Below are 26,659 nucleotides of genomic sequence, written 5' to 3' on the forward strand. Positions count from 1 at the left end.
TTAAACTGTTATTCTGAGGAAAACATTACCATAGTATGATGTCTGCACCACAGCTACAGCTGGTAAACACAGTCCTTCAAGCTTTTCGTTCTCTACAACCACAGAAGCTGCGCCCTTAAGTATCCTGCAATCCCCCCATTTTAAAGGAAGTCACAAATGGCTGTCAGATTCTTGGGAAAGTTCAATCCTCTGACATCCTAGCACAGAAATGGAATAGTGCTAGGGAAAGTTCTTCCCCACTTGCTTGGTTAAACTTTAAAAGGATAGTCTAAGGTCATTGGCTCTCTGACTGAAAGCTGAATATCAGAATGGAGGAAAGGGCACATGGCATGATGGGTACCTCCTTCAGCTTCAACAAACAGAGATCTTGGGAGTAGAGAGGCTTCCTATCAGGCAGAGAAAGGCATTTTTGTAACTCCCCAACCCTTACCCTTGTGGGAGGCTGAGGGTGGGATGGGAGAAGCGAGACATTTAAAGGTGACCTGAGAAGGAGTTTTCTTTAATAATAGAGCATATGACGTGTGTGTGTGTGTGTGTGTGTGTGTTGTACAAAGAGGGCCTGAACCTTTTAAAAATGGTGTTTTTTCCCCTACTTGGAGCACGAGCTTTCGTGGGTGAATACCCACTTTGTTGGATGTATTCACCCACGAAAGCTCATGCTCCAATAAGTCTGTTAGTCTATAAGGTGCCACAGGACTCTTTGCTGCTTTTACAGATCCAGACTAACACGGCTACCTCTCTGATACTTTTTCCTACTTGTTTTTTACCTTAAAAAATATAGATATATATCTAGGAATGTTAAGTCTGGTCTCCCGTTTTCCCTGAGGTACTTCCCTAGGGGGCTCAGCATCCATTGTGTACTCTCACTCCTTAATTGAAAGGGAGGAGGTGTTGAATATTTAATGGCCTTCCTTTCTCTTAAATATTAATTAAAAGCTAAATAGATGTCTAAAAAAAAAACAAACAATAAACCCCCCAACAATTTTAATCAGTATAAGGAAAAATCCCTTCCCCTCTTTATAGCACAGCTATCACTCTGCAGGGCCTTTCCTACACACAAGCTTATGCCTGTCAAACTAAAGGTGTGTTTTAAAACCAAAGTAGTTAAATTGGTGCAAAGCCTTGGGTAGACACTTATTTTAGATTTAAGAGTGGCCAGTTTTGGTTTCGCTTAATCCTGTAAGAAAGCAGATTAAGGCCATGTCAACACTATTGGAAATATAGCAGCATAGCTACAGCACCGTAGTTTTGCTGGTATAACCCTGTAGTGTAGATGCAGACTACTGCAATGGATGGGGTTTTCCCATCACTGTAGGAACTCCACCTCTCTGAGCAATGGAAACATTCTTCCATCGGCCTAGCTGTGTCTACACAGGGAGCGTGGTCAGCATAGCTAAATTGCTCAGAAGAGTGCGTTTTTCAGGCCTAATGAACCCAAAAGCTATAAATTGTAAGTGTAGACCAGGCCTAAGCTAAACTGAAATAGGCCACTGTTAATTGGAAATAAAGAGTGTCTATAGAGGGTGTAGCGGGGCAGGCTCTGCTGCTGCCTCTTTGCACAACAGAAACTGGCTCAGACTCTACTGGTAATGTATCCACCGTGCTCCACCAACACCATTACAGGCCCATGCAACAAGGCTATTTACAATATCCTCTGCGCTTTAGACCTTCTCCTCAGGACCTGAGAGGGGTAGAGGTCTCCCTTCCCTGAGGTCTGCGTGGGACTGGGCTCAGCTAGCCCCATTCCTTCCTTCCTGTGTCTCTTTATCTTTTTGGACTGGTGGGCCCTTTACCTCAGCCAGCCTGATCATCTAATTACCTCAATCAGCTATCTGCAGGGAACTAATTGGTGTCCAAATGATCAGCGTGCAGGCTCACCTGTTCACTCCCTGCACTCTGTCACAGAGGGGTTAGCGCCAATTTAACTACATCAGTTTATAAACACACAGGCAAACAGGTGCAAGTTGGTGTGCAAACAAGGCCTTGGCTTTTGTGATGTCAACATTTCACTAGCACTCCAGTTGCCAGAGTAGCAAAGGCCTAAATTTCTAATTTAAAGAAACCAATTAAAAAACTAAAAGAAAAATAAAAAGCCCACATTTCAGAGCATCTTCCCACACAATAAAGAAACAAAAGGGACACAAACCCATGATTTTTTCTCCCTGTGTGTGTCACCTTAAGTGTTTTTCATTTCTATACAGCAATCCTTCAGAGGCTGTTCAAATGCTCTGTAAACAATGACTAAATAAGTTTCACACTGCCCCTGCTATACTGATGGGGAAAGTTGGTACAGAAAGACTAAGGGCTGGTCTACACTGAAAAGTTACATTGGCATAGCTAACTCTCTCAGGGGGTGTGAAAAATCCATCCCCCAGAGCGATGTAGTTAAGCCAACCTAAGTCCCCACATAGACAGTGTTGGGTCGAGGGAAGGTGGATTACCTATGGTGACAGAAGAACCCTGTGCCACTGTAGTGTTTCAAGTGTAGACAAACCAGCAGGTAAAATGATCTGACCCCTGGTGTAATCCGCCTCTCAGGGAGGTGGATTACCTATAGCAAAGGGAGAGCCTCTCCCATCACAGTAGTGTCTACACTGAAGTGCTACAGCTGTGCTGCTGTAGCATTTTAAATGTAGATATGGCCTACTTGATTTGGCCACAGGCCCACAGCAAGCCTGTATCAAGCCCAGGAATAGTATTTTCTGACTCAGTACTACGCTTTCCCTCCAAAACCAGTCTTCCTTTTCTCACAAAATTCCCCCTACTTCAGCACTTCCATGCAATTTATTTGTAGCCTGGTCAGCTGGATTCATGCTCCCCTATCCATAGCTGCCTTAGGGCTGTAGTAACTACTGCAGGCTAGTCCCTGCCTCTGCATCTCACTCCTGTCTGGAGCTGTCTATTGTCTTGTTTTAAAGACTTCGACAGCAGGCTGACTCTCCCCCTTGGACAGTTCAGCCTGCCATGAAGTCAGCATCCTTAGCCTGCCTGGATATATATCACTAAAAGGCCATTGATATTTTATGCTGGATACAGCCCTATGTACATAAACAACCAGCTGCAGTGGTGGAGCCACAAGAGTCTACTAGATAAATATGTATTTAAAAATATAGATAGATTTTTAACTGGAAGACTATGAGACCTCCAAAAGGAACCATTCTGTGTTAACAAGTAAATAACGGTGGCTTTAACATATATACAATACTTGAAGAAATCCTACCTAGGCATGCATTTACTTAAAACACTCAAACACCTTCTAAAGGAGCCATGTCACATTTTGGGATTAATAAGTATGTAAACCAGGATTCAGGAAAACACATAAGCACATGCTTAAGTGCCTTCCGGAATCAGGACGTATATAAATATCTCTCTCAAAAGCTCGACGTTTAAAGGTTAATTTACCTTTAAAAAAAAGAAAAAGAAAAAAGAAAAGAATATCCCTAAAAAGGAATCAGTTGTACTTCTGTGCAGATAAAGTCTATTTTATAGACTACAGTCTATTTTGTTTAATGTTTAAAAACAAAGAAATCAATTTTTTTAAAATCTATATGACTAGAGAGTGCATGAAGAATGAGCTCCAGTATTACCAAACCCAAAACATACAAAAACCATTATCCTCAAAAATCATGAGATTAAAAAAAAAAATCTTCCAATTTGAAACTAAAGAAATCATAAATCTGGGATTTTTTTTTTGCCTTTTGATTTTTGAGCCCTTAGGATACATATTCAAGTTTTCTTCTGCAAGCACAAGGGCTAGAAATTTACTTTTTTAATGGAAGCTAAGATTCTTCATGCAACCACAGGATTCCAGGAGCTGGGTTTACAAAACACCAAATATTGATAAAATCAAGAGACTTGGCAATACTGCTGAGGGTTCTTTGGGAAAAACCTGAAGAGACAGAAGCCAGTTATTTCAAACTGAAGGCCGCAATCTGTTCTGTGAGTGCAGATCCATTTGCTTATGTAGAGCCCCACTGAACAATTTGCAGGATCAAGGCCTAAATCTACAATTTTGCCCTTTTCTCGCCCCATACTGGAGTTTTGGCTTCTCTGGTTTTTGTCACCAGCTTGTGTGAAAATGTTAATGTCGTTTAAATTTGGGGCCTGGTTCTGAAGCCACTGGGGCCTACTTATGGAAATAAAGGCTGCAGGATTGGGCCTGTAATTTGCTGTGCTTAACAAACATTGGGCCACTTTGTACTCTCCATTACTCTGGTGCAAATCTACAGTAATTTCATTTACTTCAATTGAGTTACTCTGGATTTACACTAATGAAAAGGAAAGCAGATTTTGGCCCATTCATTATAATTTAGATTTTTCTGAAATCACTGCCATGTCATTCTTACAATTAAAAAAGATTTGAGAATCAGAAATGGTCTTTATAATTTTGAGCATCCACTTCACGACTCCCAAAATTTCTTCCTGAGCTAAAATTTGAGGCAGTTTGAGTACACTAGTTGTGGAACTGAGCTTTTCTGTAAACAATATGCAGTATTTGTAGTGCACCACAAATTGTGGCCTAGGAATTTCGGCCTTTCTATTCTTCAGCTCCATATGCTAAAGGAAGGTCAGGGTGGTAAATTATCACAGCTTTCCCAAAGAACTGGACCAGTTATATAAGTCAGTCACAGGTAGCTCTTGAAATAGCCATGGGAATTTGAATAATGTAGAACTCTTTCCTGAACACTTCTTGATTAAAAAGAAAAAAGAATTTTCACTGACTGTTGGGCGTACAGTACAGGCTGTTTCAGTCCCAATCTGCTTCAGCCTTGGAAATAGCCCTGGTTAATTTGCATGCTAGATTGAGTGTGCACGTGCACTATCCCAACTGTGTTTCTCCAACGCAGAAGATATTGAGCTACTTCTAAAGCTATTTTTATTCTGATGAACTGCTGAACATAATTTGAATGTGTCAAAATATTTCTAAACTATTTCTTCCATATTTTGAAATGCGTAGTTTTAAGTTTTAATTATATATAATTATATAATGTCATTTGAATACTTAGAAATTTCTGGGAAGCAGTTTGATAACACCGAATCCAACTGAATGACATTGTAAATATATTATGAATACCTTGACTTTGTGCAGGACCATTTGGGTCCAATCCTGAAAATACTTCCTATCATACCTAGTCCCACTGAAAATAATGGGACTGCTTATGGTAAGACAGCAAAACACCTAATAGTAAGCATTTTCATAAATAGGCCCTTAGATATTTTTTTTCAGTTCTCTAGCAGCAATTTGTTCCACCTCCAGTCCCAACACTTTTAACCATCAAAGTGTTGCTGATCATTCCTTAGTATCTTTAAGACTCTTAACAGATTCAAAATATGCAATGTTTTATACATCTTTGCGAACTAAAATGTACATTTTGTAACTGAAATATATGGCTATCACTGTTTAGCAATATCAGTGAATGCAAAGCATTCAGATTTTTGCATAAGGCTGCAATATAAATAGCTAAATAAAAACAACCACATCACTATAATTTGTCTAAAAATTAGCATAGATGGAATCACTTAAAAAAGCAAAATTGTACTTTAAAAAAATTGGCCACAATGAGGAATACAGACAATGTGCCCTGTATTCTTACTACATCACTCAGGATTACTTGTTACTGTCATGGAAGTTTAATCAATAGCAAGTATTTTAAGATACCCAAAATAATCAAGTGATATCTACTGACCCACAATAACATATCAATCTCTTCACATATTCACATGATTTAAAATGCTATTGCTTTCTTTCCACCCCTCCACATAACAATAATAAAAGGCATCACAGATGCATTAAGTATTTTAAGAAACATTTTTTCAAATGCAATAAATTTACCAATGCAATAAATTTAGAAATGTTTGTGATCTTTTTCAATTGTTCTCTGCTATTATATAAGATTTCTTTAAGATCCTATTTTTTTCATTTCCACTCCTTGTACAACTCTCTCTCTCTCTTTCCCCCCTCTCCCCGCTTGCTCTCTCTGTCTCATTTGACAGGCAAATTTGCAGACATTGCCTGAGGATAACAACCTCGTTTGACAGTCAATTAACCGTGAATAGTCAAAGCCAAGGCAGTTTGCATTACATAAATGGAAAATTAGATTCTTTTTTCCCAAGAAACAAAACCCTCTCCTTAAGACACTGCAATAGACAACTTAGTATCAAAACTTCTAATCACGTCTTTCCCAAACCCCTTGGAGACATTTAGCAATCAGTAAAAGGTGGTTTCATTTAATTTGTATAATGTAATTTTTGTAAATGTATTATACATTTTGTGTAGAGATCATTATCATGGAGATAATATAAATGTTGGCATAGATGTCATAAAACACCTTTAATGTCTTTCTGACAGATATTAAAAGCAATAAGCTGTGATCCTTTTTAATGGAAGGTTTCAAAGAGAACATTTCAATTATTGTCATTTTATGCTTTTCCAGCCTGTTTCATTGTGTAACCTGATATATTTCTGAAATTTCTGCTGAAATATGCCCAGCAATTAATAATCTTATTGCTATTAATGTCACTGTTTTCCCCCATTTGCATTTTCCTTAGTTATATCTACTTGGAATTGTTTTTATCTTTACCCTTGCACTAAATATTCAGACATTTGATTATGAATTTTAGTCTCTGTCTGCTTATCCTCTACACTTTCCTGAGCATACCTGCTATATCTCGCCAGAAGTCTCCTCCTGAAGGCTCTTCTGTGATGAAAAAATTATGCTCTTTGTTCTTATCTAAAATAAAAAACAAATGCAACACTTAAAATGCTTTCAGTAGCAGGAAATAGCATACCCAAGACAACAGTAGACTCCAACAAAAATAGATACCTAATATTCAAACACATACTCAGATGTGTTTTGGATGTGAATGAATATAATGTTAAATTGCCATCAAAGAGTCTATTAGAATGTTTTTTCTTAATTGAAATCATGGAAGTGATTTATTTTTGTTTAAGTCATGTTATAGAGAACAAATTGATACAACCCACAGAGCTGTGGTTTATTAAGCCTTTTGGTGACTGCATCGATTTTAGAAAAAGAAAATATATTTGTCTTTACCTGAAAAGTTGCTGTCCTCTTTTGTAGCCAAAATGACTTGGTTACCTTCCTTGCTTTTCTGATTCTACAGGAATAAAAATAATTAAAACACACAAAATCAAGATCTAGAGACAATCATATGCAGATATACAATCCCAGGCAAATACCAAGTCAGCAGAAAAAGGACATCAATAGAAGTGACTATTGTGGAATCCCCCATGACATTATCTTTGATGATTGCCTTTTTGGAAACCTTATAAACCTTGTACAGGTTCAATATGTTACAAGCTTCTATACACAACTTCTACTTTCTGTGTTTGTGGGGTGACGGGTAATGGAAATTGGAGGTGTGCAGGTTGGCCTGGATTATTTTCTTCCTTGAGCTAATTTGCCACTGGTAGATTTAACTGGACAGGAACTATCAGAAAGGACCTAACGCTTTCATCCACTGAAAACAACTTACTGTAAGGAGCCATTCTATACTGGCAGGGAGTAAGACAAGATGACCTAATAAATCTTCTACACCTCTTGATTTCTAGTACTAACATTTAAATACAGAATGAAGCCCCCAAACCCTCCTGTGGTCTGGTTTGAATTATGTCTAAATTGCTATATGTTTTTAAAAACATGGTTAAGGCCTTCAAGTGACCCATTTGTAGGAAACAAAAATATTCTTTGGGGAAGGATGTAACCTTTGGAGCAGATAGCTCTCCCTTACTTCTGTTTTAGGGGGTGATTTTTCCACTTTACAAACCGAAATCTACTGTAAGGAAGAGAAATAACCCTCTACATTTGGTCTGAATTCAAGAACAATTGGGCCGATTTGTATGAACCACCCCGCATATTTTATTTCTGTGGGGAACGCGAGCGATCCATCTTCCTTACGCATGTGGAACCGATTCAGCCTAAAGGTGCATTTCAATAATAATAATTAGCTTGAAGGAGCCTAAAGGGGATATTTACATCTTTGTAGGAGGGCTGCTCCTCCAGTGATGGATGGTGCACTGGGCTGCTGCTGCTGCTGCTATTCCCCCCTTTCGGGGGGCCAGGGGGAGGAGGATGCAGCTCTGCACTGGTGTCCCCTAGTTTCTCCTCTTGCTGCTGCCTGGAGGAGTTGATGGGGAAGAGGCCAGTAGCAGCAGCCCGGTCCCTGCTGCCTCCTCCTTTCTCCGTCAGCCCCCGGCTCTGGAGGTACCGGCTGCTCCCCCCTAGGGCGTCCACCCCTTGGTCCCCCTCCTGCTCCTCCTCCTCCGGCTGCTTGTGCCCCTCCACGTCCACCTCCTGCTCTTCCTCCTCGTCCTCCTCCTCCTCCTCTTCCTCGCTGCTCTCCTCGCTGGGGTAGCTGCAGCTGGTGCCGCCCGGGGAGAGGAGGCGGTGGGGGGCCTGGGGCTGCGGCAGCGGCGGGTGGCGCTCGCAGCCCGGCTCCTCCTGCACCAGCAGCAGCGGGGAGGCCGGGTGGTGGGGCCCGCCGCTGGCCCCGTGCAGCTTGGCCAGGCTCTCCGAGTCCTCCTTGCCCCCGACCGGCCGGAAGGCGCTGGAGTGGTGGTAGCCGCTGCCCGCCTTGCGGCCGGCCTGGCCCTCCAGCAGGTGCGGGTGCGGGTGCGGGTGGCGAGCCGGCACCCTGCCCCCGCCGCCCGCCTCCGCCGCGGGGGACGCGGCGTCCCCGCCGCCAGGGGGCGTCTCGAAGAGCGGGTCCCTGCCGCTGCCGCTGGCCGGGGGAGCGGGAGCCGGAGCGGCCGCGGCCGGGGGGGCGCCCAGCCCGGCGGCCGCCGCCTCGCCGCTGGGCTCGGCCAGGTCCAGGAAGGCCTGGCGCAGCAGGCCGGGGCTGTCGCCCAGGGAGCAGCTGAGGGCGCTGGGCGGCTGCGGCGGCGGCTGCAGGTAGGTGGGCACCGGCAGGCCGCCGGGGGCGCGGGGCGGCCAGAACATGCAGAAGGGCGGGTAGAAGGCGGCTTCCTTCCGGCCGGGCCAGAAGAGGCCCGAGAGGCCGCCGGCCGCCTTGTGGGCCTCGCCGGCCGCGCCCTCCTCCTTCTTGTGGCAGAGGCCGAAGGCGGCGGCGGGGAAGCCGTAGGGGTGCGGGAAGAGGCCGCCGCAGCCGGGCAGCTTGTGCAGCACGCCGCCGAAGGAGCCCTTGCTGGGCACCGGGATGACCGGGTAGCTCCGCTGGCTCTTGCCGCCGCCGCCGGCCGCCTCCAGCTCCTCGTCCTCCTCGAAGCGCGCCCGCTTCTGCTGCAGCTCCGGCGGCGGCGCCCCTAGCAGGTGCGGGCTCAGCAGCCCGCCGCCCACCACCGCGGCCGCCGCCTTGACCGAGCCCAGCGGGTGGCACTGGGCGGCCGCCGCCGCGCCGGGCTGGGGCGGGGCGGAGGGCAGGGCCCGCTTGCGGCTCCCGCCGTTGAACATGGCCTTGACGTCCTCCCAGGCGAAGACCAGCTCGTCCTGGGGGCTCTTGTCCGTCAGCTTGAGGTGGCGGCGCCAGGAGTTGAAGTTGGCGGCGTCGGGCTGCGTGTACTTGGCCTCCGGCGTGCGGTGGGAGTGGAAGATGAACTTGTTGGGCGAGAAGTACATGCTGCAGTAGCTGCACTTGATGCACTTGGCCCGGGAGCTGTTGTAGCGGGCCGGGATGAAGCTACCCCGGCAGCCCCAGGCGCACTCGTGGGACACGTCGAAGGCGAAGTTGTCCGGCAGCTTAGGGGGCCGGTTCTCCCCCAGGAAGGACTTGCAGAGCCGCTCCGCCTCCCGCTTGGTGATCATGCCGCAGCGGCGGGAAGAGATGGGCATGGCCCCGGCCCGCCGCAGGATCTCCAGCTGCACCGGGGTGCACTGCACGCAGGTGATGCCCAGCGCCACCCTCCTGTTGTGGATCTCGTTGTAGCTGAAGTTCTTCAGCAGGGTGTTGGAGATCTGCGCCAGGCACAGCCGCTCCTGGCCGTCGATCACCAAAGACACGATGGGGATCCCGTACAAAATCACCTGGCCCACTTGGTTAGGCTTCATGCTGCCGTGGCTGGCTCTCTGCTGGCTCATGGAGTCCGGCTGGTAAGTGTTGGACGGGGAGGAGAGCAGGATGTCCGTAGGGCCTGGCCGGGGGCTTGTCGCCATCTCTTCAGCGCGCAGCCTCGGGAGTCTTCTGTGGCCCACTGGAAGAGAAAAGAACATGGGTCTGCTGGGGATGGGACAATGAAGCGAGGAAAGACAAAAATCACTCCTTTCAGAGGCAGTCCCGAGAACATCTGCCCTACTGTATTATATAACCGCCGTCGCGGGCCAACCCACAACCCAACCGAAGCCCCACACTTGAGTTTGTTCTGCCAGGGTCTGGGACAGACTTTGGTCTATTTACAAGTGATTCGGACTGAGGAAAGTTAAACCTTTTGTTAAAAAACGTGGACGCGAAAAGGTTATCAGACCTGACAAGCGCTTATACACTTATTCCAGTCTAACAAGCGCTGTAAAAGTACAAACGTGACATCTACAAATGAGAGAGACAAGGTAGGAAATATCTTTTATTAGACCAACTTTTGGGAAAGATATTACCTCACTCACCTTGTCTCTCTCATGTCCTGGGACCAACAGGGCTAAAACACCACCTCTAAAAAGGAGTCATTTCACGTTATGATTGTTTTCTACATTTCTACCATACCTAGCACATCTATTGACTTCAGTGGGAGTTCTGAATGGCAAAGAATCTTAAAATGTATTTATCCTAAAACGTATTTAACATGACTCGATTGTCCTTAGTATCAGGTTTAATTCACAATTTTGAATCGAAAATTTAAATAGTTTTCTAACATGAAACGAAATCCACATCACCAACGTATTCCAGTGAGTGGTGGTATTTTTGCAGTGTAAAACGCAGTCTTCAGTCACTAAAAAGAAAAATTTAGAAAGCTTCTAAAACAAAACGGAAATATTTTAGTTAATTTTGGCGCATCAAATGTTAAAACCATATTATCTGTTTGATCAACAGGATGAATCTGGATCGCCATTCCTGAGACCCAAATATTTCCTAAATAGAAGAAGGTATTTGATTTGAAACCATTTTCAAATGTTTACCTATTACTATGTTGACATTAGAAAAGCAATGGGTGTGTAAAGAATGTTGCAGAGAAGTGGTTTAAGAATTCGACAAGGTTTCAAGGAAGCCACCCAATTACCACCCACACTCAGCAGAAATATTGAATTGATTACTTCCGCTTTCTCTGGTTGCTATCGGGACGTTTCCTCTATCTTCAAAAGGTGGATAGTGCCATCTTTTCAAAGGTCAGTGCTTTAAAAAGCATACATTCTAATATCTCAGGTTAGGAGAATAGTCAATTATTTAAATGCATCAGTTAATGTTTTCAAAGCAAATAATAGTTAAAATAAGGCTTTAGAATGAATCGTATCAAACCAAACAACAAAAACGCCTATGGGCAAAACAACTGGTTTTTCTTTTTACCTAATTTAAAAACAAAACAAAACACCATCTTCTCTCCCTAAAAAGCATTGGGCAATAATTGAACTAATCAAAGGCTACATCAGTTGCTTAAAATTGTCCTTCTCTGACCATCTCAACCGTATCATTTATATTTAATAAGTTGCAGGTCATATTTATCTCTGATTTGAAAGATCATTATACAATTCTAATTCTGCCTTTGTTTCATATGACATCGTTACAATTTCACAATATTGCTTTCTCTGATTCTCAGCTTTCATTAGACGGGTGGCCTTCAGGACTGCTGAACAAACCTAGACACGTTCAAACATGACAGGAACCGAGCTTGTCACCTCGGATGGATCACATACAATATCTCCGGCGGAGCGATAGTTACTTAATAGGCAATGAGAGACAACAGTTATACCTGGTTCCCCTACACAAACTCTTCAAATAGCTCCCTCACTGACCAGCTAAGATTCTTATCCTCTCAGCTACTATGCTGACTTTTACACAGCCATAGACACGGATCTGAATGAGATTAAGTCCCGCTAGACTTTCCTGGTACGATTTTTCAAGGGTTTTGTGAACCAGGCGTTGTTTAAACCAGTGGAAATGATTTAGAAATCATTTCCCCAATCTTCCCCCTTCTCTCCTCCCCTGCCACAGAGGGGGTTGGGGGGGGGGAAGTCATATATCAATACTGGTGAAAGATGTCAATAAGATTAAAAAAGACAATTGGAAGAAAGTAAAAGTTTTACTCAAGCAAACATCCTATAAAAGGTCCCTAGCACCCTCCCTTTCCCCAATTAATTTAATGTATAACCTGCCTGTCCCTCCCCACTACACCCATACACACACCCTGAACTTTATGCAGAAAACCTGACCGGAGCTAACATTGACCCGAACAGGCAGCGAGGATGAAATATTTACCTCCTCAATCACGGTGTTCTTTACATGTGTGTCCTCCTGACCGGCTTCCAGGGGGGGGGACTCAAAAAGGAGGAGGGAGGGGAGAGGGAAGAGACATCAAAGCATGTCCTCAAACCAAGCAGGCAAGGGAGTCTCGCAAGGCTTCCTCCGCTCGCAGGCAGGCTGTCCTCTGCGTTAATGATAGCGGAGCATGGCGGTTGCAGATGGCGAGCCGGATCAGTCCCCCCCCCCGCCCCTGCTCTACGCGTGCGAGCGGGTCGGCGCCCAGCCCCAGCTGGAGCGCTCGCGGGAGCTCCTTCCCCTCTGCCGCCGAACTCCAGGCGGACCCAAAGGACGACACCCAGTGGGCACGGTGACGTCACCGGCTCCCGGGCGCTCCGCAGCCAGGGGCTGGCATGGTGCACCGGGCGCCCTCTGGGCAGGCGGAGAGCCACCGGCAGCGCCCTGACCTCGCGGAGCCTCTAATGGGCTTTAAATGGGGGGCTCAGGGACGCCTCGGTGCAGCCACGCGTGGCGACCTGCCAGGGCCCCAACCCTGGCAGAACGAGGCATCTCTTCTCCCAGGATTCATGGAAAAAGAGGGTCTGTTGTCACCCGGTAATGTAACAGCCTCACCGTGCAATCCACTCCGATTACACACAGCAGCAGCTCTCACAACCCACCTCCCGCTGCTTCCCCAACAGGTGGAGAGAGGGGAGACGCCTCCCCCCACCCCTCCCCACACACAGTATGGAGACGTCTTTAAAATTACATCAGGGTACCGATTCCGAGACCCTTACTCCCCTTTTTGCCTGAATAGCAGCATCGAGCCCTGTGGATAATTCCTCTCCACCCCCTTCTCAAACGTACTTTGAAGAAAACCGGCACAAAGACTACGCCATGCAGACTACTCACTCCTAATGTCGGTTGAGTATAAATCTGTGGATTGCCTTGTGTTTAAAACAGATGTATTGTCCAAATGGGTAGCGAGGTGACCTGGCTGAGCTGGAGATGTCGCGGGTTGTCTTGAAAAGGGAATTTCGATCCACGTTTAAAATGACCGTAACAAGAACAAATAATCCTTTTTGCGCGATTCTTTAAGTAGCAAATCAACGGCTCTTTATATCGTGGCAAAACATTTGAACGTAATTTTGTGTCTGTCTCGTTCCTATGGCCCAGCGCTTCGGGACCCCCAAAAGCGATTAGGGCCCAGTGGTAGTTGGCAGTGTACAAACAAACTCAATGGCAGATTTGCCTAAAGAGAGGTTTGAATAAAGAGCGCAGGATATTAATCTGTTGTCAATATATTTGCCCCTCAACTGGCTAGAAGTTAGGACGGAGTATTACAGACGTTTTACCAGAGAGGGAAGAGCGTAGAAAGTTTAAATGACATTTAACTTGTAACTACAACTGTTTAAATGTTTTTGAGTGTTTTAAGCCTTAGCCCTGCCAAGAAATTGGGGGCGGAGGGGAGTCAATTGGAGGATAAAAGCTACTGTTTTGGAAACATTTTGGTTCGAAGAATGAGGATTACATGACATGGGTGCAATGTAACTTTTCTAGCAGACGACTCCGATAGGCTCAGGCACAAGAACTAAAGAACAAACGCAATGGACAGTCATAAACATGTGGCGCCCCAAGCAAACTAAACAATCTAATGCAGACAGCACAGACATATTGAAACCGGACTCCACGACGGCTCGTCGTGAAAATCTCCCAAGGAGACGGGTTGGTTTTTTGTGTGCACAAAATTGGCAAAAGAAATGAAGAAACGACCATGAAGTAGGTCTTAAACAAGATAGTAAAGTTTGCACTTGTATTTGTCAAGCAGATAATCAGCGCTTTTAACTTCCTGACAAAAAGAAAGACACTGGCGTTATTTTCAGCATATCGCAGGAAAAATATTCGATCTAACTATCCACGTTTATTCCTCCTCGTCCAATTATAAGTAATTTCCACGCCTAAGCTTGACACTCCCTCTTTCTTTTGACTTTAAGGAACTTCTCAAGATCTCGAAATATTTCTCCCCCTTTCCTTCCTGTAGCTTTCCAAGAATGCCAGGCTACAGTTTAGCTTATGCTTTGGTCTCCTTGATAGAAGCAGAGGTGAGCATGAAAAGCTGTATGCTATGAAAAAGATCAGCAGTGGTATCCTTGCGTTGTATGAACAATCGTTCATATGTAGCGGGTCTTCAACACTTCTTCAAAGAGAAAACATTAGAGCAATCACCCGATTGCCCCCCCGCACCCTTAGATTTGACAAGATATGTGTTTGGACTGACCAGGTTTGAACTTTGTATTGATAATAGCAACCGGACACGAGAAGGGGTTTTCTCATTCTAAAGTTTGTCAGGTCATTGCTAGTAGTGAAAGCAAAACCGAATAGCATCCGGCAAACAGATCCAGCTGAGGTCCATTTAAACAGCAGGATGGATCTAGGGCCAAGGGATTGGGTATTTCTAAATATTCCTTAGATTATTTTTTTAAAGATTTTTTTTAAAGATCAGGGGAAACATGGGAAACCTTTCCGCGTGAATTTTAATCCCGAAAATGCGTTTTATAAAGGATCCAGTGCATGCTAAAGCGAGCTGCAGCTTTCCTTTTCGACTCTTAGCATAATTTACCAACAGATATTCCAGAAATATGGAAAACTCTTTTTAATCTTTACCTAGACAGCTAACCTGCAGAGCCCTTGCAACGCCTGGTCCTCGCTAAAACTTTGAAATGCAAAAGCCTATCTTTATTACTACTTCTGTCACCTTTTATTAAATCCTGCTAGCCCGTACACAGCAATTGTCACAAAGGGACCTCCCCCCCGCCCGCTTTTCTGATTCTCTTCCATATCGGAGCCTGCTGCTTTCATGTGAGCAATAGCTGTACGCCTCAGATTGGTGACATTTTAATCAATGCTTCCTAGCCAGACTGACATGAATTTTACACTTCAAAACTCTCCTCCGCAAGCTAATTGATTCAAATTGTTTTATTGGTTAAACCAGTGTCACACATTGTATGATCTATTACCACGCCACGGAGAAATTTCCTCTCCTGTCTTCACTAAATTGGTATTTGATTCGTATATGGTACAGATAGGAAAGGAGCGTTATATATACATACACGTATGTATGTGTCTGTATTACATTTGTTCGCTCTCTCTCTCTCTGTATATATACATATGTGTTTATTACATAGATTATATATATAAAATGCACATTATCGGGTAAAATATTTAAGAACAACGCCTCTTTGAACAAAAGTAAGAAGAATCACAAAAATATGAGATCCAGTTTAAGGCCTTTCAGCCTCAGGAGAGCCAAATCATTTTGGATTTTGGTATTATTTTTGGTGATTTCTTAGACTGGCTTGTCTATATCTGAAAATTTAGTTATTTAGATTGATATTCTAACAGTACATTCATAGTCAAAACTGCATATATTTCCTCAAGTGTGTTGGAGCCTGTTTCTGAACAAGTTTTGACAGTAAATTACAATAGTTTACCTAAATAACTTCAGAAGAAACCTAATTGCAAGGAAATGCAGAGGTGGAGATAAACTTGTGTCATCCTATCTCCTGCCTAGGTTTTGCAGCACATACTGAATAAATACACATTCATTTCAATGCCTGGGGATACAAAGCCCCAATTCCCATTAAGGCTAATGGGTGTTAGGCCTGTAAATCCCAACAATCAAGAGGAAAATCTCGTACATAATTTGTCAGATCGGCCACCGTTTAGATGCCCGATTGCTAGAGTCTCTGCTTCAACTTTTTGTGTTCCTTTGGTCTTGTTGGTTCCAAGTTAGATCATCACTTTGTTTTGTGCTTGACGGATGCTATTCTGCAGCAGCACAGAAAAGAGGGAAATGGTCCTATAGAAATGCATGCAAATTCACATGTTATCAGGATGCCACCAGTGCATGTCTATAAACATATTTGGACAGCTTTTCAGATTGGCAAATACCTTTAACCAGCAAACCTCCCTCATGAGCTAAATAATACAAACAGGAAATACATATTTAAATTAGTCTAATTCCGAAAGAACCTTAGCCAGCGTTTTATATTTAGCGTCTTATATTTTTAAAGAAGATTTTTAAACGTGTTTTTGTTTTGCCGGGTAGATTGTAATAGCTTGTCTGGAGCCCTTGGGTAACACTAATGGGCCCCATCGGGTAATACTAATGCAGGAGCAACTGGTTCTGAGATCCATGGAAGTTTTCCCTATTTAAGCACGGTGGTGCGGATTCACTTGGTAATTTACACCAGTGACGAAATCTTGCATCCGACGAAGTGGGTATTCACCCACGAAAGCTCATGCTGCAAAACGTCTGTTAGCCTATAAGGTGCCACAGGATTCTTTGCTGCTTTTACACTAGTGTAGAAATTAGAAGTAACTGCTCTTAAATCAGCGGAGTAGCCAGGGTAAAACTGGCATACGTGAGAGGAGACTTGCCCAGTTAAGAAGCAGGGCGAGGCGTCCTATTAAGCACGCGGAGCCTTTTAGCCACAATCCAGATTTGCTTGTGGAAAACCTTGTGAAAAGAACCGATGGTGATTCGTGCAGGGCGCAACGCAACGTGGTTGTTGTGGATTTGCACTGAAAAAAAACCTATTCACTATCCGGACAGGCCTCGCTCAGACGTGGAAGAACTACAGAGTGAGCTTTGCACTGGCTAACAGATTCGCTTTCTAGTGGGAGCGTCTGTCATTTAATTATGCAGCCAAACAGATTGTAGGTAAAGAGATCCGCTCTCTGACCAAGGAGCTCTACCTTCTGGTCTCACTTATACGGTGTAAATCCGGAGTAACCTCGGGGAGTCTGGAGTTACACCGGTGTAACTGAGAGCAAATCTGGAGGCATTCTCCGTCAATTGCCACCTTGAATGGCTTATTTTATAAGGAAGGACCGGGGCCAGGGGCCACCTCTGAAGAAGGACTTGAGAGGAACCGTGGGCAAACTTCTATCAGATGTGGACAGAGAAAGTCACTCTTTCGCTTGGTCTGCGCCTCCCCCCGCCCCTCTTCTGCGTAAGCGATCGCTCCGGATTCAAATAGAAGTGAGTCCTGTTCCCTGAGGAATGGCTGATTTGAAAGCAACTGTAGAGAAAGGGGAAAGTACCATAGATCCAGCTCAGCCCTTCATGTTTACTCCACATCAACCCTCCCTCACAGCTTTTATTTACTCCAGCAGCCTTAATTCTACCAGACATGGCACGAGGAACAAGGTTACCATGCATCCGACGACGTTCATGCGCCAATAAGTTTGTTAGTCTATAAGGTGCCACAGGACTCTTTGCCAAGGTTACCTTGCTGCATTTAAAAGCCACAAAGAAAACCAACCCTTGTTCACATTCATTATGCGCACCCCACCCCCATCCCAGTGAAACTTGCAGCTATAAGTAATAGGCACCCAAGGTGTAATTTCAATTTGAAATAGATTCATGTACTGAAGCATGATTTTTAAAATGACTGATAATGATTTTATGTTGGGACTTTTTGTTTACACGGAAGCCCTCTTTCATAGTTGATTTAAAAACAACAATAACAACAACGTTATTTTAATCGGCAAGCAAAGGGGGCATTTGGAATTGAGATGGTCCCATCTGGAAAACCCCGGAGCTCATTTAGATCACATCACTTCAGGCTTTTGTCTCTGCTCCTGAATAACCTCCTAGCTAAACACAACAAAAGGGCAGAGATCTAGGTGGAGTTTTCACTGGCAAAAGACGCGTCTAAAAGATGCAGCTATAATCAGAATCATGGGGAAAGAGGCACAACACGGTCTCTTTCTACTGACACTTTAAAGGCAGTGGGAGAGTTTAGGGAACTGATATTTCTGTGGATGTTGCTGGGGTCTTCCTCCTACTGAAGACCTATCAACTGCTGACTGCACGTATGGGAGAGGGAATTAATTTAAATGGTATCTTTTGTTTGAGGCAGCTCTTTTAACTTCACCGTTAAATATGCTTCGAGTCGTCGAAGGCAGAGATTGTGATTATTCAAGATATTTGCAAACCTTTGTAAGCATATCCGGATGGTTCCACTGTAGGCATATTAAAGTGGTATCATAGCAATCAACATTAAACCTGCTGTGTTGGAATTGTATTAAAGGTGCAATCTGTTATTTTAATGCTTAGTACGAGAAATTACACACTAGATTCTTCCTAGGTATCTCTTCTTTACGCTTTTTGGGACCATTATACCTTAAAAACTCAAGTGTCCTTATTTCTATAGCTTTGTCCTGACTATAGAAGTTAATATGGGGGGAGGGGAGCAACTGCATATTTAGACATTGGTGAATTGACCTCCAGAAAATAAACCTCGGCTATTGATTTTTAAAAATGTATAAATTAAACCATTCTTTGAAATTCTGAAGCCAGAATCACGTTTGTTTCAAGTTATTTAAAAGAGAAACAAACTGTTACAATTGAAAATGAGGCCTTAACCAACTGGGGTTGGAGGAAAAGCAAGACCAAACTTTTGAAGAAAACATGATGTGATCATCTGAAAACTCAATGCTGGTAAATAATTAAATTCTGCATCTTTTAGAACCAAGTAACCTTGGGTGTCTTAGAAGCAAATTGTACAAACAGGCAATTAAGAAGAGCACTGAGAGTTTCAGAGGAGATATAATGAACCAACTTTAATTACTATCTTGAAATTAAAAATGTAATATACAGATTTAAATTTATTTTCACCTAAATTGTGTATAAAATTATATGGCTTTTTTTTCCAGGCTAAGAAACGAATTGCCACCAAGCCTGCTACTAAAAAGTCTGAAGTACTTTCCAAACCCAGTTCCCAGACACACAGTAATAATGATACATTTATCATTACTGATGACCACCCACTGGTTTATTATTGCTTTGTTACAACTATTACAATCAAGAGATTTCTTTATTTACTGTTAACATTCACTTAAAGCTGAATGTTAATGACTCTTCTGAATTCACCAAAGAGAGTTTTCTGTTATATTTCAGGAGTACTTACGTTTTCTGTTTCAGAAATGGAAAATCATAGCATAATAGAAGGCGGAGCGCTGGGCGAATGTGTTGCTGTTGTTTTGGTATTTAAAGGGGTATTTTAAAGGATTTGTCAACTCAGATTTTCCACAGAGTTGCAAAAGGGTTAGCATAATGCACATACTTGGCTGTAGCTAATTATGTAAGTATTTTATTACAGGAGATTCATTCATTATTGATAAATGTTTGCAGTAACTTCCTGCTTTGTAGAGTTGTATTTTATGAGGAATAAACAATCTACGGGTACCATGTTTGTTTAGCTTTTACGCTCCTCCATAATTTGATAGTTCACGTTACCCACTTATGGGTCTGTTAAGTCACAATTTGACTCTCATCCACCAAATGTAAGTTCTTTACTGTCCCATTACCATATTTCCCCCTCACTGTCATGATTTCATTATTATGTTAAAAGTTATTTGTCAGGGACCCTATTATACTATAGGGACATTTCCCCCAAGGATTTTGTAATATAATGGATTATAGATCACAACTGGACTGCCCGTGTTTTGGAAGGAGTTGATTAGAAGCCACAGTGATATCTGTGCAACAAGCATGCAGCTCGCTTAATGAGGCTATTACCCTATATTAGTATAGAGATGTCATTCCTAAAGGCAATGCTGCAACCATATTATGAGGGTTTATGGCAACACGAGTGTTTTTTTATTCTTTGTTTTTATACCAACGGGTTATTTCTTAGACCTCAAAGTCATTTTACAAACACAAGGTAAAATCTGCTCCATGCAACATGCTTCACTTTTGTTTCCAAGTGTAGATTCGCATGTCAGAAAATATTGCTCCCTTATAAACTCTCTCACATACACAGGCTTTTGACTGGCTGACTTCTGCCTCTTCTCCTCCACACACACTGATTTTTTTTCCAGGCCTTTCTCCAATTTAAATACAGATTCAAATTGCCTATCAAAGAGGAAGGTTGCTTTTTATTTTAAAGAAAACGGTCCGAGGTCTGCAAATCACCCGTTCGGGTGAGATAACCTGGAAATGAATTTACATGCAAAATGTACTGGGATGAAATGAAATGGGCAGAACTACCTTACAACCCACAACAACAACGCAGCAGGCCTGCTTTGGCTCAAGTTGGGCTCCGTTTTCAGCCGACCTTATGCTTCAAAGTGTTAAGACCCAAAAGGGGCTGGTGGGGAGGGAGAGATACGACGTAGTCTCACCTGATTAACATACAGAGAGACCCCACCCGAGGCGGATAATTGCAAGTTGCAGGAAGCACTTGGGATAGGCTAAGTAGAGGGTGGTATCCCAGAGCAATGGGGAAAGTTGGCTGTTGAGCAAAGGGACGGCGGTGGGTGCTGAAAGGACAGCTCCTTACCCTGCCTCTGCAACGAGAGTAGCTCCGCATACACAGCTTCAGCGGGAATGGCGAGCGACACTCCCTGCCCCCAGTTACCCTCCTGGAATGATCCCAGTCTTTTCCTGTCCGTGAAACAGCTCTCAGCAGCCCAGTGAAGTGGTTCCCTTCAGCAGACCCCACGCTTCGGCCCTGCTTACAGCCAGCAGAAGACTCTCTCTCCCCTTGCACTTGGCATCAGTTATTTATGACCAGTGTTAATTAGTCACGGGAAAAAAAAAACCCACAAGACGAGAGAAATGAAGCGTTTCAATGCACCTGTAAGTAACAAACGCACGTAGCTCCCGTTCCTATTACTCCTGATCTCTCCTCTCTCTGCCACGCTCCAAACTTGCCAAGAGGGAGCCGGGCAGACACTAGTTGAAGATTCACTGAGCGCACCCAGGCTGAGCGCGGCATTTCTCACTGGAGCTGCCGAGTGGAGCTTTCGGAAAAGCCCTTGCAAAGGCGTTTTGTTTTTGTTGCAGGTGACACCAGAGCCCTGTAATCAAAGATTAATCGCCTTAATCAAACAGACCCACTCTCAGCCATGGAGGCTTGAGCAACAAATGACACACAATCACTCCAGTCTGCGGGGGTCATTATTTGTGCCTTTAAAAAAAAACAAACAAACCACAACGCACTCAGATAAAATAATTCTGCTCATCATCGACTCATCAGTGAGAGCGTCACCTTTCAAGAGAGGGAGCGGTTGCGTGGCTTGTGCCGATGAGGCGTTTTAAGGGAGCCTGTTTCAAATCAGCCGCCTCTCAGCCCCCTTTCCCCCCCCCCCGGAGCCAGGGAGGGGAGGCAGGGGGCTGCTGCTTACCTGTTAGACTCAGCTGCCGGGGGATCGTGGCTCTAGCGCCTGTGACAAGCGCCTGGCAGGGACGATACCGCAAGGCATCAACGCTGGCTCAGGAACAGGGGCCAGGTGGGACCCGAGCCCCCCCCGCTCAGCCCGCTGCGTCTTCACAGCGCCGGGAAGTTTTCCGGAGCGCGGCTCCTCCGCCTCTCTCCCCCTCCTGCGGCGGGGGATCTCGGACGCCTTCTAACCGCCAGGCAGCGCATTGCAAGCCGCAGGCAAATCGCCCTCTCCCCAGGGGTGCTGCTGCCAGCCAGCCAGCGGCCCACCCCCCGCCTCGCACAGGAGCTGCTCGGGGTGTCCCTCGGGGACCGGCCGCTCGGCTCGGCTCCGCCGTCGCCTCTGCAGCCTGTGAAGGCAGCGGCTCCGCTGATCGAGGGGGCTGGGACGGGCAGCCCCAAGGGTTCGCCGCGCTCCCCAGCGAGTGTCCCAAGCCGGCTGCCTGCGCATGGGCGTGTTCAAAGCTCCTAGACACAGTGAGGAAGGCGGGCAAAGCTCCCCTTCCCCAGCCCTGCCCGACCTCATCTCCCCCCGCTAAGCCCCCTAACTCCATCCCCTTCCCCTCCTGCTCCAACCCCCTCCCCAGCTTTCACTTCACCCCCTGTATCCCTCTCCTCAGCCCCCAAACTCCCTCCGCCTCCCCACACCCTAGTCCTGTCCTCTTCCCAATTCCCCGACCAGGCCCCTCCTCTCCCCCCTAGTTTCAGTGAATAAAGAAGTTAAACGCACAAACAGCCCCCCCCCACCACGTTAGCAACCCTAAGAGGGGCTGGGAGTCTGGGCAGACTCCTTGGAAACACTCGCCCCACAAATGATCCCTCTGTGGGGCTAGATTTAAACTAGGCTTATTTTTCCTTCAAACGAGCACCCCCATCCACCTCCACGAATAACTCTCGGAAGAGCCCAGGGTTGCCCAAACTGCAGCGGAATTGGAGCCACAACCTCCACTCCTCGCTAGGGACACGTCTCTCCCATCACATTGCTCGGGGCAAGAACAACTCCAAAGTCCCCCCGAAACTTTCCAGCCTCCTGCGCGTCTATCGAGCCCGGCTTGCAATGCGGAGCGCGGTTCCTCCCCGCCTAGGCAAGAGCCGAGCAATCATTACGCGTTTTATTTCCCCCCAAAGTCGCGTTTTTCACCCGAAGAATTGATTTACAATATCTTCCCCCTCGCCTAATAAACAGCTCCCGTGGATTATTTGACGCGCAGAAGAAGGCGGCTGCTTAAAAAACAAAAAAAGCCATAGCCCTAATGAGTTCAATTACAATGTGGTAAACACATTGCCTCTACGCTTTAATTAAGCCTGCTGTCCAATTTTAACTCATTAGTAATTCATTAAGAGAACAGCTTTGAGCTGGCTGAAAGGCAAAGCACCACGCAGCCCGTGCAGTTACACACATACCCAAAGGTATTCTGGTAACGTCGCCGAGTGGATAGGAGGCGAAAGGAAATATTTTGCTACGCGATTGTTCCCGTAATTGGGGAACATTTACCCACGGAAACTCGCTCCGGTGCAGAATTCCACCGGCGCCGCTCCTTGACTACCCTTTGCCACCGAATGAGACGTTTATACCTTTGTCCAAAATCACGATTCACCTGTTGTTGCTTCAGAAGCGTAGCTCCTCTCGCGTGGCAGGGGAATTATCTCAGCAGGGCAGGGCGTCTTCGACATCAAGGGGGACGGGGAGCTGTATGGGGGCGGGGGGCAGAATCAGGCCCACCGTTTGCAACGCGAGCATTGCGGGTGATCCTGGAAGTGAAATTGTCCAGGAAAGGCTTATACATCAAAAGGACTCCTATGGTCCTCGGGTGCTTTGGGGAATCTTTCCCCAAATTACGAAGTAGGATGTAAAGGCGTCCGGGGTAAGCCCTTCCTAAAACAAGTGTTTAGGTGTATAATAAACAACACCTTCTCTGCAGTGCATTTAGTGTTACCTTTCAGGAATAGCTCTTGCTGCAGAACACCCCCCCCCCCAGTTTAGATTGTTCAGAGCCCTTCATGACTTTAATCTAAAGATCCAGATATATTTAGGTATAGATAAATGCAGATGTGGATATTAGTTTATAGATAGATAATCTAAATGTATCCAGATCTATCTATGTTCCTGCTTGCTTGTTCTTGGTATGGTTTATGTCATTTTAATTGTGCCTGGGTAAATCTGTAGCTCATTTGGTTAGAAATCCGTTTGTTTCCTGTTGCTAGAACAGACTCTAATTTGAAGTGATTTGATCACAGAAATGTACAATTGCAACCTCTTTTTTTTTTATCCTGGGGGACCTAAATATATCATCTGTTTATTGTGCTTTAATCAATGATAGGTTTGCAGCCAAAGAGCAATATACTGGTGTCTTGTTAAAAAATGAAGAAGGCATTTACTGACAGACAGGATTAGTTCCATTTAAAACGTATCTGGAACAAGAAATGGGGAAAACTGACCCTGCGAAACGTTTGGTCTTGTGCAGGAAGACATGAATCTACTTAATACAGGACCCGATCCTGCATTCCAGATTCTTGTTGAGTTGAATGGGAGTTCGGGGAATAGATGGAGGACCGCCTGGTGAGTTTCTATAGGGGAGATTAATGTCAGGGTTTTCACAAGCTGATCTAAACTGCCTGCTTCACTACCTCCTCACAGAAGTTTGCTGCAATGACTGTACTTCCTATATCTATCTATCTATCTATCTATCTATCTATCTATAGATATATAGATATATAGGAAATACATATATATATATATATATACACGCAGTATCTGTACTGTGGATATAGATATATATAGATATGCAACACACGCTGAGCAGCCTTTGAACTGGATACAAACTAAAATGGCACATCCCCTCCATATCACCTCCAAGACGTTGCTTTCTCTAACGACAGCCGCCTCGATGCGCTCTGTTTCAAACGGATTCAGGCAACCAGCCAGTGTGGAAGAGGATAGGAAGTTTAGCAACTGGTTGGTCAATTTCAGGCACGCTGCAAGTTCAAATGATAGCTGCGCTCAATCTCGCTACTCGTGGGGTCTAATTCTGCAGCCCCTTTTGGGGGAGCTGTACTGCTGGATCGTATCCTGGGGGGTCAGAGTGAACATCCCTTAGGGTAAAATGGATGTATATTATTTTGCCTATATCAATTTGCACCCCGCACCCCTCTTGGAATCCACAGAAAGCAGCTCAGCCTTCAAAGGACAGTATGATTTCACATTTTAGGCGATTAGTACTCCAGCCACCTGCACGGGTTAGATTTCCTGTCTGTATTATTATTAATATTGCTTATATGAACGCTCTGTAAATAAGATGCCCGCGCACCGACAGTAAGGTCCACACTGAAGCAGCGAAAGGCAAAGCTCTTTGGAGAACTAGCGAGCTTGTTTTGGCAGTGTTCGGTGGCTTAGTTACCCAGATACCCCAGCCTCTTACTGACAGCACCCTGGATCCTGGACAGCCGGCAAACTGGCACTCGACCCCACTCCTAGCTCTAGATTCTAATCCGAATGGAATCTGGAGTCTATAATGCGGTTTGTTAGTACCCTTTAGGGTGTGCGCTCCTTTTCCAGCGGTTCCATAGCAGAAACAAGATCCTCAGCGCCACACACGTTTGACGCGATTGTTATTTTTGTCGCTGGTTTAGCATGCTGCACATTTCAGGAAGGAGGCACGTTGCCCTGGATGGCTTTCCAGCCGCAGCGTAGCATGGTGGCCAGTTTACACAGGACTATTTGCTGTTTAAACAGCAAGGTGTTTTACTTGGAAATACGATCTTCAGCTTCTTGATGAACCTAGAAAGGTGCTCAGAAGGAATCAGAACTGGATCCCATTGAAAGCGGTGGCAAAACTCCCAGGGATGAACAAGGACTTAAACTGCATTCATAATAACAAATACTTATTATCCAGAAGCACCCAGATGTGCCACTCCGAGATCTAGGCCCCACTGTGCTAGGTGCTGTATTGATCTAAATCCAATGTGACTCTTTCCCTCAATCTCTGCAACAATATCCAAAGTCCTAAACAGGAACATAGGAATTGCTAAACTGGATCAGGCCCGAGGTCCATCTAGTCCAGTGTTTTTCAAACTGGGTACACATACCCCTAAGGGTACGTGAGTGCTCCTTAGGGGGTACCCAATAACAATCCTGTGATGGCAGACAACAGGTTTTATTTAGAGGTTTTGAAAGTGTGGGGTGCACCCCCTTAGGAGGGCAGGGAGGAATGTTGGGGGGAAGGGGTGACATCACCAGGCAACTCGGGCCAGCTCCATGCTACCTTCACCCCCTGACTCACCTCAGCCTGTCTGGGGTAGGGGGATGCAACAAAAATTGGGACTCAAAGCGGGGGCTCAGCTCAAAAAGTTTGAATTTTTGAGCTCCAATGTGCCCCCCGCCCCAGACAGGCTGGGTGTCCCGCTGAGGTGAGTCGGGGGTGGAGGTAGCGCTCCCTTCCTGGGTCCCAGCCACACAGGGCTGGCCTGAAGTGCCCGATGTTGCTGCCTTTCCCCTCAGTCTTCCTCCATGCCCCCCTAAGGGGGCATGCCCCACATTTTGAAAACCTCTAGAAGCTGTTGCTAAAAGGAAGCAGAAATCTGGGGTGGGGGGTGGGGGAGAGAAGCGCATGATCCCACACTTGTCACCTCTGTCTATCTCAGATGGGGGTACACGGTAGACTACATTATTTGGAAAGGGGTATGCAGCCTAAAAAGTTTGAAAACCACTGATCATCTAGTCCAATATCTACGCCCCACTAGTGGCCAGCACCGGATGCTTCAGAGGAAGGTACAAGAAATCCTGCGGAAGGACATTCTGGGATAACCTTCCCATAGGAAAAGTTCCAATACTTATGCTCCCAAATCATGCAGGTGCTTTGGAAAATACTATCCATTGTTTAAAAAGGTTTACAACAGCGATCAATTGGAGTGGAGAGGAGAGAGAGAAGAGAAGGTTTCAAGCCCATTCCTAAAAAGTGATCTCGGTCATTCTGGTCGGTAGTTTTGCTGAGGCTGGCATAAATTTATCCACAACAATTACACCGCTCCTTTGACTTTTTCAAATCACTCATCTGAAATGTAGGAGT

At 45.2% G+C, this 26,659-nt stretch overlaps 1 protein-coding gene and 1 long non-coding RNA gene across 12 annotated transcripts in view; one reads left to right on the plus strand and one right to left on the minus strand.

Moving 5' to 3' along the window:
• The window catches only part of SKOR2 (SKI family transcriptional corepressor 2), a 51,401-nt gene extending 28,275 nt beyond the window's left edge, over positions 1–23,126 (minus strand). For 5 of the 10 annotated variants that reach the window (XM_039545819.1, XM_039545815.1, XM_039545818.1 and 2 more), the window contains exons 1-5: positions 22,998–23,126; positions 21,009–21,231; positions 7,998–10,168; positions 7,056–7,119; positions 6,660–6,731 (exon numbers count right to left, since the gene is read on the minus strand). In XM_039545819.1, the coding sequence (XP_039401753.1) occupies positions 6,660–6,731; positions 7,056–7,119; positions 7,998–10,168; positions 21,009–21,231; positions 22,998–23,084 (2,617 nt within the window). In that variant the 5' untranslated portion in view covers positions 23,085–23,126. Of the gene's footprint in view, positions 1–6,659; positions 6,732–7,055; positions 7,120–7,997; positions 10,169–12,378; positions 12,519–19,337; positions 21,232–21,558; positions 22,095–22,997 lie in introns of those variants that run through there. The other 5 variants (XM_039545820.1, XM_039545821.1, XM_039545824.1 and 2 more) reach the window with 5 other exon arrangements.
• On the plus strand, positions 8,089–12,425 carry LOC120408657. Of its 2 annotated transcripts, none has more exons than XR_005600849.1 (3): positions 8,089–8,225; positions 10,999–11,051; positions 11,720–12,425. It is a non-coding gene; the product is annotated as an uncharacterized LOC120408657 (long non-coding RNA). The 2 variants fall into 2 exon arrangements; XR_005600850.1 differs by lacking the exon at positions 8,089–8,225 and adding an exon at positions 8,762–8,912.
• Positions 23,127–26,659: the final 3,533 nt, after the last annotated feature.

This window comes from Mauremys reevesii, linkage group 6 (assembly GCF_016161935.1).
Source record: "Mauremys reevesii isolate NIE-2019 linkage group 6, ASM1616193v1, whole genome shotgun sequence".
Classification (NCBI taxonomy): domain Eukaryota; kingdom Metazoa; phylum Chordata; order Testudines; family Geoemydidae; genus Mauremys; species Mauremys reevesii.